Source organism: Pteropus medius, unplaced genomic scaffold (assembly GCF_902729225.1).
Source record: "Pteropus medius unplaced genomic scaffold, Ma_sr-lr_union100, whole genome shotgun sequence".
Taxonomy (NCBI): domain Eukaryota; kingdom Metazoa; phylum Chordata; class Mammalia; order Chiroptera; family Pteropodidae; genus Pteropus; species Pteropus medius.
This window is the reverse complement of record NW_024350923.1, coordinates 5,599,845-5,615,737: the sequence shown is the minus strand read 5'-3', so window position 1 is coordinate 5,615,737 and position 15,893 is coordinate 5,599,845. Positions and strand designations below refer to the sequence as shown.

Here is a 15,893-nt window from a genome sequence, read left to right as displayed (position 1 = left end):
GTCTTCAGGGTGGTTTATGATATGAAATAATGAAAATGTTCATTATAGCCTGGAAGTTGATTGCGGGCTGCATGTTGCCTTTTTTAATAACTATGCATCAAGGGATGCAGCCCTCGGGGCTCGAGCCAAAAGAGGATGGAGAACCCAGTGGGAAGTTTTCCAGTCTCAGTGGTTGGTTGGGGTAAGAAGGTCCAGGAGGGGTTTGGAGGTTCATGGTGGGAACCCAGGTAGGAGTTCTGCAGGGAGGCAGGGGAACAAGGTTCAGACAGCAGGCGTGCTAGAGCCTTTGTCCCTGTCCTGTGATCCTAAGCCACACCACCATGTGCCACCAGGTCCCTGCACACAACTGGGGGATGGGGCCCAGGGCACTGCCTCAGGGCAGAGACCACAGAATCCAGGAGTTTGGGATAATTCTCGTGCCCGCCTTCAGGGCTGGTCGTGCCCTGGGCCCTGCCAAGTGGCAACTTGTTTCCCACAGATCCCGTCTGCAGGGAGGGGCAGCATCCGGCCAGCCCTCCAGAGCACTCTGGGCCCCGCAGGAAGCTAGCTGTGCAGCAGTGATAACTGCGGGTATTTGGGGTTGGGATTCACACTGAACGTTTCAGGAGCTGGAAGGAGCAAGCCAAACATCCCACAGCAGCCAAGGTCCCGGGACTAGGGCCTCTCCCCTCGGGCATCCATGACTGATGGTGCCTTGTCTTCTGTAGGGTCCTCCACTTGATGAAGACAGTGTGATGCCATGATCATGGGCACTTACACGAGGCACTGACCTTGAGCTTCCACTTCTTGACCGTTAAGATGGGAATAATAATAGTACCTACCTCCTAGGGATGTTGGGTGCTTTAGGATCCAATGTTGTCTAGGTACTCGATAGGCATTAACTATTTTCATCATCTCAAAGTCTCGTCCTGAAAGCTGGGAGGGAGAACGGGCTCTCCCTGAGAGGCCAGGGCCTGCGATGGCGCAGACGCTCCCACTCTGGTGAGTAAGGAAGCATCACCAGCCTGGGGCCTGGCGGGCCTGGAACCTGGCCTCCACCCGTCGGGCCTCACCACCTGTTAGTTTCCTGCGGCTGCTATAACAAACCAGCACAACCTCAGAGGCTTAGAACAGCACATGTTCATCATCTCAGATCTGGAGGTCAGACATCTGAAATGAGCCTCACTGGGCCAAGATCAAGGTGTTGGCGGGGCTGCATTCCATGCTCTAGGAGACAATCTGTTTTCTCTCCTTTTCCAGCTTCTGGAGGCCATCTGTGTTCCTCAGCTTGTGGCCCTTCCTCCATCTTCAAAGCCAGCGAAGGCAAGTGGTGTCCTCATAGCAGCCACTCTGACCTGCCCAGCTCGTGTCTCCCTCTGACTCTTGTGCCGAAGGGCTCTTTTGTGACTACACGGGGCCAAGGTGGATACTCCCGATCACTTCCCTGTGAAGTCAGCTGATGAGCTACTTTCAGTTCCCCTTTGCCACATACCCTGACATTCATAGTGCTCTGGGGATTAGGGCACAGGCATCTTGGGCGGCTTATTCTGCCTACCACAACCCCCCTCCCCTGCTCTGTGCTCCGGGCCGGTGACAATTGCCTCCTCTCTTCCCATCTCTAACCAGGCCTCATCACACTTCCCGTGCTGGTGGCCAGGTGAGCAAAAGGGGTTGCCTATTTGAGTGAAGCTCAAGCTGACCAGGGGACCGGACCCCTCCCAGCACCGCAGAGGAGCTTTTGCTCTGGGTGGGCCCTTTCTGCGGCTCACTCAGGCCACTGCCCAGTCTCCGCCGCTACCCAGTTATGTCATGGGCATAAATTCAAAACGCGTCTCCCAGCCACACACATGTACACCATTTCAGTCTTCAGAAGGCTCTGCTCCACAGAAGGGCCTTTGTGTTCTTACCAGCACCGCAGGGGGAGAGGGGAGGACACCACCCACCCAGACTGTGTCCTCCTCCTCCCTCCCCCGCCTTCCTTTCCTGTTCTAGGCTCAATTCAGCCTTCACTGCTGGGCCTGCGTGCTGGTCGTGGCCATGTGCTCCAGGTGCAGCTGGGGAGAGGAGACAGCTGACTCCTAGAAAAACCTGTCGAGGGCTCTCTCAGATGCAGGGAAGACGAGCTGGATGCTGGGGGAGATCTCGGTTCTCAGCAGGCCTGGAGCCTATGATCCCAATTTCAGGCACCTTGAAATGGCCAAAGGGGACAGGGGAGGGAGCCCAGATCTGCATGTCAGATGCTGCTGTGGGGAACCGGACCCCCCTGTGGGGAGCCCAGCTCTACTCAAGGTGCTGCTGAAAAATCCCCTGGGAGTCGGCTTCCTGGTGGGTAAAGCGCTCTGCCCTGCCCTTCCAAACTCCTGCCTTAGGGCCTTTGCTCTGGACTCTTCAACCACCCTCCCCACCTTGGCCTCCCCACACAGCCCCAGCCTGCATTACCCCCACCTGTCAGACTGGATAACAGTCTGGGAACAGACCACTCTCTCGGGAGAGCCGAGACCCTGGAACTCGATTTCCTAATCTCTAAAATGGAGATGGTAATAATACCTACTTAAGGTTGTTGGGGGAGGTCTGGTACCTATCTAATACTTTCTTCCCACCCCCAAGGGCAGACGACAGTGTCGTGCGCACATCTGTAAATGATGGCACCTGTTGGCAGAGGAGGGGTGGTGTCTGCAGGGTCAGGAGCCCCTGCCATGGTGGGGTCAGAAGTCAGCTCTCTGAGGCCCAGCTTCTTCATCCGTGAAGTGGGGGCAATCCTTATCGCGGTACCTCTGAAAGGCTCTGGGGAGCCCTTCCTTGCCTTTTCCAGCTTCTGGTGTTTTGCAGGCAGTCTGTAGCATTCCTTGGCTTGCAGCTGCATAAACCCAATCTCTACCTTCATTCTCTCTGTGTGTTCTCATAAGGACCCCAGTCATACTGGATAGAGGCCCACCCTACTCTACTTCATCCTAATTACACCTGCAAAGACCCTGTTTATAGCTAGATCACATTCCGAGGCACTGAGGGTTAAGGCTTCAACACGTTTATTTGGGGGGACACAATTCAAACCATAACACCCCTCTCATGGCTTATTGGTCTTCTTTGGGCTTTTTTAATGCATCAGTAGTTATTTTAAAATCCCCTTGGGTTTCATGGAGAAACAAGAATGGTTGCCTCCACCAGCCTGGCACACATGGCCTGGCTCAACCAGCGCCTGGCTCTGAAGGGTCCCGGACCAGAGGAGGCATTTCTGGGTCATTCTCCACCACTTAATCTGGGAGCCACCAGTCACCTTCTCCCTGTCCAAATCAGCTCCACCTTTCAGAGAAAGCAGGCAGGCTACCCAGCATCACCCAGATCGGGTGGCGGGCACCGGGCCAGGGCCAGGACTTCAGTTTTAAGCAGCAAGCCTGGTGCCCCACGGTCGGCTGCTTTTTCTGCCCCACCCGGCTGAGAATGCGGGCGCAGGGGAAAGGGGGAGCGGAGTCGCTACTGCCCCTGCCCGCAGGTTGCTGGTCCAGCTGTGGCCGGCAGGGGGCAGCTGAGCCCGCCCTTTCCTCCAGTTCCGCCGCAGAGACGGCGACCTGGCACCGCCCTGCCGGATGTGCGCAGCCGGAAACCCGGCTGAACGCGGCAGGCCTTGGTCTGGCGCTGCATGCCCACCCCCTCGCAGAGAGGGCACCCTGACTGCTGAGCTCCGTCACCTTCCGTCCGTTCCTGATGCGGGGCGCCCCAGACCTCTAAGAGTACCAGATACAGGGTGCGCCGAGAAAGGAAAATGGCTGTAGTCAGCTTCCGCGCGCGCGCGCGCACCGGTAGCAGCTTCCGGGTGGAAAAGAATCAGCATTTCTCCCCTCATGAAACCATGTGTCAAACTGCCGGGGCCTGCGGGGACCTCTGTTATCTGGCAGTGTGCCACCATTGTTGACCTGTGTATAGAAACACGCTGCCGCCCCACGAGGCTGGCTGTGCCCTTGCTGGAATAAAGAGCTAGGTCGCAGTTGCCTACGGCTCCCGCATTTTCTTCCAGCTCCCCGAGCCTCCTATCCCTTATCTCGGTACCTCGAATCTGCAGCAACACACAGGGGCTCCCTCTAGGTTCCTCATTTGGTGATCAGATCCACATTTTCCAAAGATCAGGATCCATGTCCTCAAAACAACTTCTGCTTTGGAATTTTTTGTTTTCCTGTTAAATTCCATTGAATCAAAATATTTAAAACTAGGGTTATTTGGGGGAATCCAGGAGGTGGGTAGGCACACCCTGGGACTGGTCATCTCCCTCCTGCTTCCTTCTGTGCCCACAGGAGCTGACTGTCCCAGGTCCCTCTCCTTTCTCATCTGTCCTGGGCCCTCCCTCAGCACTTCCCTCCCCCACCCATACTGAGCCCTCCATCTATTTTAAACTACTTATTCTAAGTGTAACTTGCAAGAGGGAGAATAATAGTCCCAGCTCCTCCCTAGAACTGTGTCCTGTGGTCATTCGACCTTGGCATTTGGTGAAGGGGTGGTAGTGACCACTGACACTCTGGGCCAGTGAGAGCACAGGCCTCCCTCACAGCATCAAGGTCAGTAGCCTCCAGGGGCCAATGGAACCACTCAGAGGGTTTCTGCTCTGCCCGCAGAAACCCTGGCGCCACACATACGTCATTCATGGATGCCACTTGGGCAGGCCAAGGGGGATCAGGGCAGAAAAGGCTCCTTTGGGGGTTCTGGTACAGTCTGAGCCACCAGTGCTCCAGCAAGGCCACTGGAGGACAAAGCTCAGGCCTGAGGACCGACCAGGGGCCGGGACCCAGCAAAAGTGGGAGGCTCCAGCAGTAGAGGCTGTAGGTGGGCCCTGGGGAAGGCAGAGGGTTTCTTGGATGCTGTGCAAACCTAGGGGTGGAAGAAGAAGATTGGCCTAGCTCCTGGCCCAAAGTGCTGTCTCCAGGATTCCTGGTGGGTGGGGCTTGGGGAGAGGCTGACAAAGTAGGAACAGTTGAAAGGGTGGGGTCTGTGAAAGCTGGGACTTACTTAGTCAGCCACATGCGTGCTGAGGAAGTCTGGGGGCCACTGGAGGGGCACAGCAGTGGTCCATGAAGCCCAGGCTTGGGGAATCAGCTCCCTCTTTCCACGGGCCTGCCTTCTGCTGTGGGCGGGGGAGCAAGGACACGGGTGCTCAGCGTGGGGAGAGGACAAGTGGCTTTGGTGAGCACTTAGGAGCAGGGGCTTCAGGACATAGGGAGGTGACTGTGAACCAGTGAAGGAGTTGGCCAGAGAAGAGCAGGGTGGGCTCCAGACAGGCCAGCTTGGGCAGGGCTCACGGAAGCGGGAAGAGGTGGGTCAGGAGGGCTGGGGCACTGAAGGCTGATGCCCAGGAGTTACCGTATGTATGTGGCAGGGAGTCCTAGAGTTTCAGATGCAGGGGACTGACGCCGTCCGAATTATTTTGTGGAAGCATGGCCTTAGAATGGGGGAGGACCCCAATTGGATCTGCCCCCCCGCAGTGGCCAGGAAAGGGCATCAGGGACCCAGAGCCCATAGGTGAGCAAGTCAAATGTGTGAGATGGATCCCCTCCCAGCTCCCCGCTCCCTCTTTTTGGCCCACGTGGGCCAAGAAAATGGGAGCGTGAAATGCAGGTGGGCTGGCCCACCTATTCCTCTCCTAATAAACCAGGTTCTGGGGCTTGTCCATCCCTGACACCCTCTCCCTCAAATGCCTTCTGCCAGCTTTGGTTCCCTTCCCCACCCCAGACATTCCCTGTGAGCAGCCCCCACCCCCTTTTTTTCTTGTCTCCTGACCTGGGAGCGGGGAATGTCTGGGGTGGGGATAGGATAGGCCCTCAGGTCTGTGCCCATTGTGAAGTTTGTGGGGTGACTGCTGACTTGAGAACTCATGTCCTGCCTGCAGTCAGTCCCTGAATGTCACAAATAGTTACTGAGAGCCTCATGGTGGAAAGAGTGACCTTTACAAAACATAGACTGTTTGGCCAACACATTTACCGAGATCCACTTTGTGCCTGGAACACGCCAGGGGCTGTCCTCCGGTGGAGGACAAAACCGATGGAAGCCCCTCCCCAAAGGAGCCCAAGTCCCAGTGGGGTGAGGGGCTGACTGAGAAGGTGACCTCTGGGCAGAGGCCTGAAGGAGCTGAGGGAGGGCTGGGCCAGGGGCCATGGGTGAAGAGCCTTCCAGGCAGAACAGTACGGGTCAGAATCATAGAGGGGGAAGCGAGGAAGGAAAGCGGGGCTGGGAGAGGTTAAGGGGGCGCCCAGGGTCATGCTGCTGTGAGGTGGGGGCCGACAGGCTGGAGCCCAGGCTGCGGCCTGGCTTCCTGTCGGGGTGGGGGCTGGGTGGGAGCCAGGCTGCTGTGAGGCAAGCAGGCAGGAAGGGCGCCCCGCCAGCACGCAGTGACTGTGCACTTTCCTCACCCGAGCCGTGAGACCAGGGGCCTCACGGCTCAGAGGAGATGGCCCCAGTGGAGGGTCTCCTGAGAGTAGAGAGCCCAGGGTGACCGAGGCCACAGCTCTGGAACTGGACCCATGAGAGACAGGGGTGGCACATTCTCAAATGGTGGCAGCAATACCATCCTTGTCCTGCCCTTGGTGTGAACCTGAAGCAGCACCCCTTTCCACTCTCGTTCTCTCCTTTCCTACGGGGGCTCCTGTAGGAAATGGCCTGGATCCTCACCTGGGCTGGCATGTGTTTGAAAACAAGAGCTCAGCTGACTTCAGAACTAGGTGGGAGGCAGCCATGTCTGTGAGAAAGAGTGTGGAGCCCGGGCCCTGGCCTGAAATCCGGATGTTGCTCAATGGGGAACCTTTCTTGTCTTTTTTCCCTCCAACCCTGAGCCCCTGCATGGGCCTCCCAGAAAGGAGCAGGCTTCCTGCCCCCCCCACCCTGCCCCCACCCGGGGAAGGGCAGACCCATCTCCACCCAGCCCCACCCAGGGCCCCAAGTCCTGTTTACTGCTGTTTGCTGGAACAGCTTGTTCTGATCTAGAGAAATCTGCTGACACACTGACGCCCAGTCAGGATGGAGGGATTTTTAGCCTTCTTTGTAGAGAAAGCAGCAGAACCCAAACCCAATGTTTGTCCATCACACTGTGAGCATCATACTGTGAGCACTGCCTTGACCTCCACCCCCCCAAGGCAGGACAGAGATGTTCCTATGTGGTTTTCTATCTTCATCTCAGAGGAGATCCTTTCCCAAAGAAAACTGCTTGTGGGAAATTCGGAGGACGGGAGAACTTCTAAACAAAGACGCTCTGCAACTGTGCCGTCTTGTCCTTGAAAATGGGGTGGGTGGCCAGGGCAGCTCCGGACACAGGGCACAAAGGCCAGCCTTAGTTTCTTTTGAGATGAAGAATCATCAACTTTATAGAATTCTAATGCTTTGTGTGTTGCTAACTCCACCTCCTCCTACTCTTTGAAAAGTAAAACCTAAGGTAGTTGTTTCTGGGATTTGAGAAGGTTCTCTGCGAATGAGGGAAATTTTTAGACCTGAAGTGGAGAAAAGCAAGCTGAGACATCAAGCTGGGCCCAGGAAGCAGCCACGGCGGTGACAACCGCCCCCTCAGGCACCTCGTTGATAAATAAGGAACTGACCCCCACGGCCTAGTACTGTGACACAGCAGGGACGACACTTGCTTGGTATTATACACACCTACTGGTGTTCCAGAACATTCTGACAGGCAACTCCCACCTGGCACACTGTTCTTTCAGACCAAGTGTCCCCAGCCCACCCATGGAAATGCTGCCAGGACATCTCGGAGAAAGGGGAGCTGCCAGAATCTTCCCCTGGCAGAGCCCGGTTAAGCAGCCTCAGAGAACAAGCCTGGGCTTGCCGCATGCTTGACCTTCTGTGCTGAGAGTCACGAGTCGGTAGAGTCATTATTTTCTGAGAACCGGGTGTGGCAGCTTGGCCAGCCCCACCCACAGATGCCGTCTCCCAGAGGCAGGGGAAAAAATTCTGCCCCAGTTTCGTCTTGGTTGCCAAGAGTGGAGTGTGTTGTCACAGAGGGTTTTGTTTGGGGTGTGGGTAGTTACCCTGGGAGGGGACTTCCAGGCAGGGAGTTGGCCCATGAAGCCATTCTCAGTTCTGGTTACTCTGACCACTGCCCCTCCTCCACCCTGTACTTCAGGAGGCCAGGGCTGAAACAAGGCCACATGGAGGTCCCCGGCTGTGGTTCTTTCTTGATCTGGCCCCACACTGGCAAGAGATGCCAACTACTCTTTCAAAATCCTTACCAAGTGCTCAAGACCTGCCTGGCCTCGGTGGAGGGGACAACAGTTCATCCCCCTTGCTTGTGCCTGTGCTTTAGAAAATGCTGGTTGGGGGCCAGCTGCACCATGGGCAGCCAGCGGGCAGTTACCGGCTCCACAGTCATCAAATGGGCTCCGAGGCCTATCACAGGCTGTAACCGGCAATGGACAAATTAGTATTTAAAAAATCTATTTTTTCTCCCACCTCCCAATCCAGAAGTAAAATGGGTTGAATTACACCCTTTCGCTCTTGTTTCCAGGTAATTAGATATTGTCTGCACAAACAAGATTTTGCTTTTCATTACTTTGGAACTGTCTTTTTCCACTTAACACATCATGAACAATCAGCAAGTATTCTATCCCAAAGGGATATCTCATAAAACACTTCCAACCTCCAGGCCCCCGGTAACAGAATAACAAACTCATGACGCACACTCCTGAAGTTTCTACAGGCAACTCACAACTTGGGGCTGAACTTACTAATCGAATTTCTCCCAACCGTTTTGAAAATCACAGTAGGTTTCTTAACCAGAGACACCATAACCGCAGCTGGGTGGGCGCTTCTCTGGGGGCTGCCTGGCTGCCAAGGGAAGGACGTGGTCCGCTTGCCTCCGGAGGGCCCCGCGCCCGCCCCGCCCCGCCCCCACCCGCGCGCCTCGGCGCTGACGTCACCGGCGCTCGCGCGGCCGAGCCGCCGCCCGAGGAGTCACGCGCCGCCGCCTCCGGGAGTGATGCGCCCTCTGCAGAGATCCGTCCGCCGCCGCCGCCTGGAATTTTCCAGACGCTCTGCCGGCCCTTCTTTCGGCCTTCTTCGGGGCGGGGTGACCTGAGGCGACCTCGGCAGCCCCCAATCGCCCCCTCGAGGGGAGCGGCCCCAGCCCGCCTCCCCAGCTCGGCCCTTCTCTCGGGGGACAGTGCGCCCCGCAACCAGGCTAAAGGGAGACTTATGCCCCTAGAATCCGCCTCCTTAATGTGACCTTGAGGTCTGGCAGTCTCATGAAGCCCTGCTGAGCGGGCGGGGTGGGGGTGGGGGCGGGCGACGGGCGCCCGGGGAGACCGAGCACCGCCCCAAAGCGTCTCCTTGGGCAGGGTCGGGGACGGACTTCTTTTCCGGTGGCAGTGGAGGAATCGTCCCGTTGAGCAATGCCCTGGGTGATGCGGCCAAGGGCTATAAAAGCAAAAGTTGTGACCCGTCTACTAGGAGTTAGTTACAGGAAGGGTCTCTCTCTTGGGTCCAGATGCGTGGGAGGAAGTGGCCAGTTTAGGGCCTCAGGGGGTGATGGCAGAATTAGAAGATGAGGCTGGGGAGGTGGGGGTACAAGGAGAAGGAAGGCTGAAGATAAAGAGGAGACTAGGTTTCAGGGGAGCTATGTTAGGGAGAGCAGCGTTGGAAGGGCCCCTCAGTAACCTAGGAGAGGACAGCGACACTCCAGGCCAGGCTGTCACTGCTGCCTGTCGAAGGAGAACATGGCCTCTGGGCTGAGTGTGCCTCCAGGACCCTAGTTTGTGTGGAAGGAGGCAGGGCTGAGACAGGAGAAGATGGAGGAGGCTGAGGGTCTTGCCACCCCTGTAGGAGACCGGGTGGAATGGGCAGTTGGTGCCCTGAAAAATGATCAGGAAGACAGGCAGCGGGGTGCAGGGCCGCAGGTGGGCCGGGAGGGTAGACTTGAACTTGTCAATACCAGCAGTCCCCTTTTTTTCCAGACAAAGGGTTGTGAACCCTCCTGGGGATGAGGCCTGGTCTTGTGGAAACTCAACTTAGCTTCGCGGGGCTGACGGCTCTGGCCCAGGGTGGTATGTAATTTTGGCCCAGCCTGTCGGCACCCAGGTCTGGGTGAGGCCAGATCCCTGGTCGGTGGTGAGGGTGGTCTAAGGATGGTTCAGGAGGTAAGGTGCCTATTTCATGCGGTAGGCAGGAGCTGCTGAGGCTGGATATTTGTGTGTGTGTGTCTGGACAAAATTGACCCACGCTTTATTTTCCAGGTGGCAGTGCTCCCCTTTGGACTTTTCCTCTAGGTTCGGTGCTAACCTCTCCTGTGAGCGCACTCTACCCCTCCTCCCTTTAACTCTCTCGAGGTTGTCCGTTCTCTTAAAATATTGCTTCTGGTAATCTGGTAAGCCCGTAAAAATTGCTCCAGTTCCTGTTGGAGTCGGTATTGTTGGTAATCTTGGAGGAGGAAAGGCTCTCCCTGCCGAGACTGGGTGGGGCGGGTCGTGTGGCTTGCTGGTGGAGAGGGTGGGGACTGAATGTGCACCCTTGGGTGGGCCCGCAGCGATGGCAGCAGCTGAAAGTTATGAAAGTGCTTCATGGACCCTGGTTTGTTACTGTAGTGTTCATCATGGCGATCAGATGGCACCAGGAGAAATGGAGCCCCTGGCCAATGAGTCCTAGCAGTGCAGGAGGGGAGACCTTGGAGGAGAGCCCGCCTAATTTGATGCCTGCAGATTGAATTTCCAGAGTCTTAGGAGGAAGTTCTCCAGTGTCTGTTTCCAGGCCTTGCTCAGGAAGCCCTGTATTCAGGAGGCCGTCATTTAAGGTTTTCAGATGAGCTTCTGAGGGGGCAGTTTTAAATCCAAAGCAGATGCATCCGGGGCCACCAGCAAATGTGTGTGCTTGAATTTTGATCCGGGAGCAGCAACCTCTGGGCACGTGAATGCCAGCAGGCGCCCCTCCTTTCTGGGTGGAGATTTGCAGATGCTGAGATGCTGCATCTTCTTAATTGAGCCTCCTGTCCTACTAGTTCTGTGCTACGAACCTTGCTTCCAGAAGATTCTTAAGCTGTAGAACATTGTAACGTTGATGCCACAACGGAGAGTGATGCCTTGCAGATGGACCCTCTCACCTGCTCGCCTGCCTGTGCATTGGTCGGAGGAGTTCTTAGTGTGATGGAACTGTGGGGAAATGGTCAAGTTGGAAATGCCTTAGGCAAATACTTGGATGAAGTAAATTGGGGGGCGGGGATCATCGTGGTCTTGGGAGGGTACAAGTTGCTCATGCCCAAATTACTAGAAATGGCAGGTCTAGTTTGGGCATTTTGACTGCATTACAGTTTAAGAGAAGGGAATGGTGGGGTACTGATAGTGATCTTTGATTCAGCTTGCTCTGTTTAACTTGAATTTTACTCGATTAGATTTCACAGTAATCTTGGTATACAAATGGGAAGATCCTGAGGTGAGGGTTGTAGGATGGGGAGGGCACAGGTCAGTACTTGGAGGTGGTGAGGGGGTGAAGAAAAAGGGGTGGAGCCAGGGCATTGAAGAGGACGGATGGTAGGGAACGTGGGTCAGAGCAATCCTTCCGAAAAAAGGGAGGGCACAGCTTGGTACTGGGAGGGGTGGGGGTGATTGGTGTATTACAGAGGGTGGGCGTGGTAGGGAATGTGGGTTGAAGGGAACTCTGGAGAAAAGACCGGTGAGCCCCTGTGGGGAATTCAGTAGAGCTCATGGGCTAAGAAAACTAGTTAGTATGAGTAAATTGTTAATGCTGGTTAAATTGTTGCTTGGAGGCACAAAAGCACTTAGAACTGTAAGTGCAGGGAGGAAAGCAAAATTGTTTTGCTTTGCTACAAGGTGTAGCTGAAAACCTGAGTATCAGTCACTTGAAAGGTGGGTGGCAAAACTTTGGGTCCGCAGAGGATTGATGTCCTTCAGTGCCTTGCAGGCTTGAGGGCTCATCTGATGCTGAAGGTGGGCAGTGTTCAGGAGCAGTCAGTCTTGGAAGACACTAAATGCTCAACTGTGGGCTTTTAAAGCATTTAGGTTTGCGATTTTGGTGTGCGCTCGAGATTGGGTGTATACTCTTCTGGGTTCCTCGCTTCACCTTTTGGTTCACTGAGATATCTGTGATCGAAAATTCTGAGCCCGGGGATGGAGAGAGAGAGAGAAAAAAAAAAACCTTTTCTAGTTGTACATAGCTGTGTAAAGGCAAGGTTCCTTTTTACACTATGGTCAGCTGTCAACTATATTTAAAAATGCGATGATTTCTAAAGGAATTTTGTATGTTACCTTGTGCCTTGCAAACATCGTTTGTCCTTTCTTTGTTGTCAGTTAATAACAAGTTTTTGCTTATTTTTATAGTCACTGTAAGGAGAGCCGAATAACCTTTCGTGGTCACTAAAATTTACTGTACTATTTGGTAGCAAACATTCATGTACCTACCCTTGCTAAGGTTAGAGTTTTGCCATCTTTAGTTTGAATATTTGCTTTTTAAATGATCAGTACTAGAAACTATCAGCCAAATTCAGTTTGAGGAGTAAGCAAAATGGGAGGCCTTTACCATATGTGGTCTTATTGTAAAAATTCAGGGGAAGATCCGAAAACCTTTTATAAGATATCGCTTGTTTCTGAGATGCCTCTGTTGAATTGATAAACATCAGTGGCTTTTTGTTATGTCTTCCTCTTAAATTTCACTTAAAAAATTTTAAATCCCCGATTGCTTTTGGGTTTCTTCAGTCTTGTGGGTTTTTTGGTTTTTTTTTTTTTAATATTTAAAAATACTTTGGTCTGATCTGTTAATCAGTGACTGTCATTGGCATTTAGAGTATCAGTCTCGCATGGATGGGGAAATACGTGGGGTATGCTGTTGCAAAATCAAAACTGTAAAAGCAGGTGGTTAAAGTACTTGTATGATGCTGTTTTGTAAGAACGAGCCCTGTTGCCTCATGTACGTGATTACTAATCCTTTTTCCTTCCCATTACAGCACAAATAAAGGTTTGAGCTCTAAACTCACTAGAATCATTGTATTGCTGCTATATTTTTTGACCTTTCTCTTCTGTAAGCCATAATTAAGTTGGATATATCTTCATATTAAAGATTTAGGCCTGAATTTGCTTTTCTGCAGTTCCAAATAATTGAGGTCACTAACTCGGTAGAGTGCAGTAACTCCAAACAGAACTGGTGTCATGGTGGGCAGGGAGGGGGCTCTGCTCCCTTAGGAATGTGTAATGGAATGATTTCAAGAAATGCGATGCCAGCCACGCAGCCAATGAAGGTCACTATCAAGGTGGGAGTGGGGAGTATTGTGTAATATCCTGGAACTTTACTTGGCTGGGTTTCCTAATGGTATTGTCAAAAGAGGACCTATTTTTCTTTCCATTTGCTTAGGGGAAACATTCTAAGAATAGAACGGATGTGTAATATGTGTTTTCCACATTTGGGTCTTTGGGGGACTGGAACGTATTTGGGATTGGGGTCTAAGCACAATTCTCAACAAAACGGGTTGGCTTTAGCTTAAGTTTATTTGGCAGTTGACAAGAGTTTGCACTCACTTGTGTAAGTGCTGTACGACGCAGGCGAAGGCTGTGTGAAGGGTGTGAGTAGAAGCTCCTGGAATCCAGAGTAAGCGTCCTGACTCTAAATCGATTCTGCGTTCTGGGTGGGGACGTGGCAGCAGCATTTTATCCTGGGAGCCAATTCCTTGTACTGGTTATTCTGTGTTTACTCTTGGGCTGTACGGTTTTGCCTCCCACAAGACAAATTTTGGGCTCAGAATAGAAACCAGTGTCAGCCTCTGCTCCGAAGACTTGTTTCCAAGGGTGTGGAAAGGGACCCTTGCTTGGGAAAGGGAGGTGTGAGTCCCAGAACAGAACAGGCAGGTGCTGTGACCAAATCAAAAGGATGGGGAAATTCTTCCCTTCCAGAGAGCCCCTGAGGGTCTGGCTGCTTTCCTCCGTGTGCTTTGTTTGCCGGCCTCTTGCGTCCTTGTGAAACCCTCACGTGGATAGAGAAACGAGTTAAAAGTCGCTGTGCCCACCAGCAAGCTGCCTCTCCGGGACTCAGGCTCTAACGAGTGGGCCCTCTGGGGGCAGGTTCAGAGGTCCTGTCCTTGCTTACCACCCCCCGCCCCCTCTCTCTGTCCCAGCCTCTCCACCTGCCTTGCCCTCTTCGGCACATTTCTCCTCTTGCTTCTTATACAATTACAAAACTTTTACAACCTTATGGGTAACTTATAAATACACCTGTGAAACTCAACTGTTGGCAGCTGGCGGGTTGACAATGTCTCGGCAGGTGTATACATGTTGGGCGTTGAGAGAGGTTACAGAGTGGGGCTCGTGAACACCCAGGAGCAGAGAGCAGGCAGCTGGAGGCTGCGCTCACGCCTCCCAGCCTCTAACCCATGCCGGTGGTCTTGACTTTGGAGCTTCTTACCTGTTTCCCCCCTCAGTTATCCTCTGGTCAGGTGGGATGGTTGGGTCGCAGGGGTTGATGACCATGTTGGCGATTATTGCATCCTCGTGCACAAACCTGATTTCAGCCTTGCCTTGGAACTCCCAGAGGTGTAGATGATGACAGTTAACTAGAAAATGGTGATCTGGTACAAATGAAAAGTAATGGGGTGTAAGAATAGCAAATGTTGGATTTCTAGAAGTTCTTTTAAAAGAAAACTGCCTGAAAGCATGGTTGAGGCTCCTGTGTGTGTCCAGGTCATACACGCTGAGAACTGCAGAAATGGCGTGTCTTACAGAAGGGAGATTGGACCCTAACTCCCCACTCCACCCTGTCGGCAGCTGGGTCTGTCTACTGACAATGGTTATTAAGGGACTCTTAGGCCCTATGTGGGGCCTGACTTCTCTGTACTTGATACTGGAGGAAACCAGAACCTCTGGCCTCGAGCAGGGCTTGTTATTGTGCGGTGCTGACAAATGAAATGCCCAAACAGGCTTACAGATGTTTGTTGGTTTGTTTTAAATGTTCTTATTCAACACAAAAATATACTGATGCAATCTGGAAATGGCAAGAGGAAAGTAGCAAAGTAACCCAAAATGAGAAAGATGTGAAGCTGTGCATTGTGGGAGTTGACCTTGACCTTCCTGAGTGAGGCCCCCCACTACAGCACCTTAGGGCCTGCTGGGTGGGAACTGCCTGCTGCCTGCTGGGAGCCTCTACCCTGCAGGCCCCTCAGCTCAACACCGTGCTCCCTCTTTTCCTTTAAATAACTTAATTGTGCACAAACAGTTTATTGTAAAGGTTTACAAATAAGAAAATTAAAAAAATCCTCAGTAATCTTTCACGAAATTGTTATTGACATGTTTGCTTCTAGAGGTTTTGCTAGGCATAGGATGTATTTGTTTTTATGCAAAAATGGGGTTACACTGTAAATTCTGTTCAGCACCTCTTAATATAGGGGCAGTGTTCCATTGTGGCTGTATCAATTTAAACGATCTCATTTAGATGATTGTATATATATGATGTTTCCCAGTCGGTTCTCCTAACTTGGCCACTTAGCGGCTTTCTGCCTCGGAACAAGTTACCTCACTGAACCTGCTTTCCTCATCTGTGAAATGGGGGTGACAAATATGCGCAAGTGGCACAGCTAGTTGTCACTCGGCACCTGCAGTGACTCCTCTCCTTTCATGCTCCGCCTCAGATCTAGCCACCTTCTGGTTCCCTCTATGCATCCGGTACCACCTGCCCGCCTTGCTCTGGGCCTTCCGTAGTGGTAGTTAAGTGTGAGTATTCTGGTCTGTTCTGCTTTTCCATTTAATTTTGTTTCCATGCACATTTGGCCATAGACTCACTGGGATTGGCTTTTTCTCAGGGTGGTTAATTCTCACACGAGAATTCCATGAATGGGTTTCTGGAGGTCTGTGAATGCTCTGAAACTGTCTATATATTTTTCTGTGGAAAGCATAATCTCGCCAAAGGGGTCTATGACCTCAAAAATATCGTGAATGGACAACTGCAATATT

General features: G+C 52.9%; 1 protein-coding gene and 1 long non-coding RNA gene across 4 annotated transcripts; both read left to right on the top strand.

The window, feature by feature from the left end:
* The first annotated feature begins 14 nt into the window (after positions 1-14).
* Positions 15-8,401, top strand: LOC120584858 (uncharacterized). 3 transcript variants are annotated; one of them, XM_039840948.1, is made up of 6 exons: positions 15-181; positions 479-570; positions 1,240-1,302; positions 1,606-1,636; positions 1,972-2,161; positions 6,598-8,401. In XM_039840948.1, exons 1-6 carry the CDS (start codon positions 30-32, stop codon positions 6,940-6,942), a joined length of 873 nt encoding a protein of 290 aa, XP_039696882.1. In that variant the 5' UTR covers positions 15-29; the 3' UTR covers positions 6,943-8,401. The 3 variants fall into 3 exon arrangements, with proteins under 3 accessions (XP_039696882.1, XP_039696881.1, XP_039696883.1); XM_039840947.1 differs by having other exon boundaries at positions 120-570; XM_039840949.1 differs by lacking the exon at positions 6,598-8,401 and having other exon boundaries at positions 120-570; positions 1,972-3,286.
* A 991-nt stretch (positions 8,402-9,392) lies between these two features.
* Positions 9,393-11,286, top strand: LOC120584853 (uncharacterized). Its single transcript, XR_005648162.1, has 2 exons — positions 9,393-9,998; positions 10,188-11,286. It is a non-coding gene; the product is annotated as an uncharacterized LOC120584853 (long non-coding RNA).
* Positions 11,287-15,893: the final 4,607 nt, after the last annotated feature.

Coding starts and splice junctions, on each gene's coding strand:
- LOC120584858 (XM_039840947.1), top strand. CDS start 321: ATGTGCCACCAGGTCCCTGCACACAACTGGGGGATGGGGCCCAGGGCA. Junction 571..1,239: donor TGCAGCAGTGATAACTGCGG/GTATTTGGGGTT, acceptor CTCCTTTTCCAG/CTTCTGGAGGCCATCTGTGT. Junction 1,637..1,971: donor CTTCCCGTGCTGGTGGCCAG/GTGAGCAAAAGG, acceptor TTCCTGTTCTAG/GCTCAATTCAGCCTTCACTG.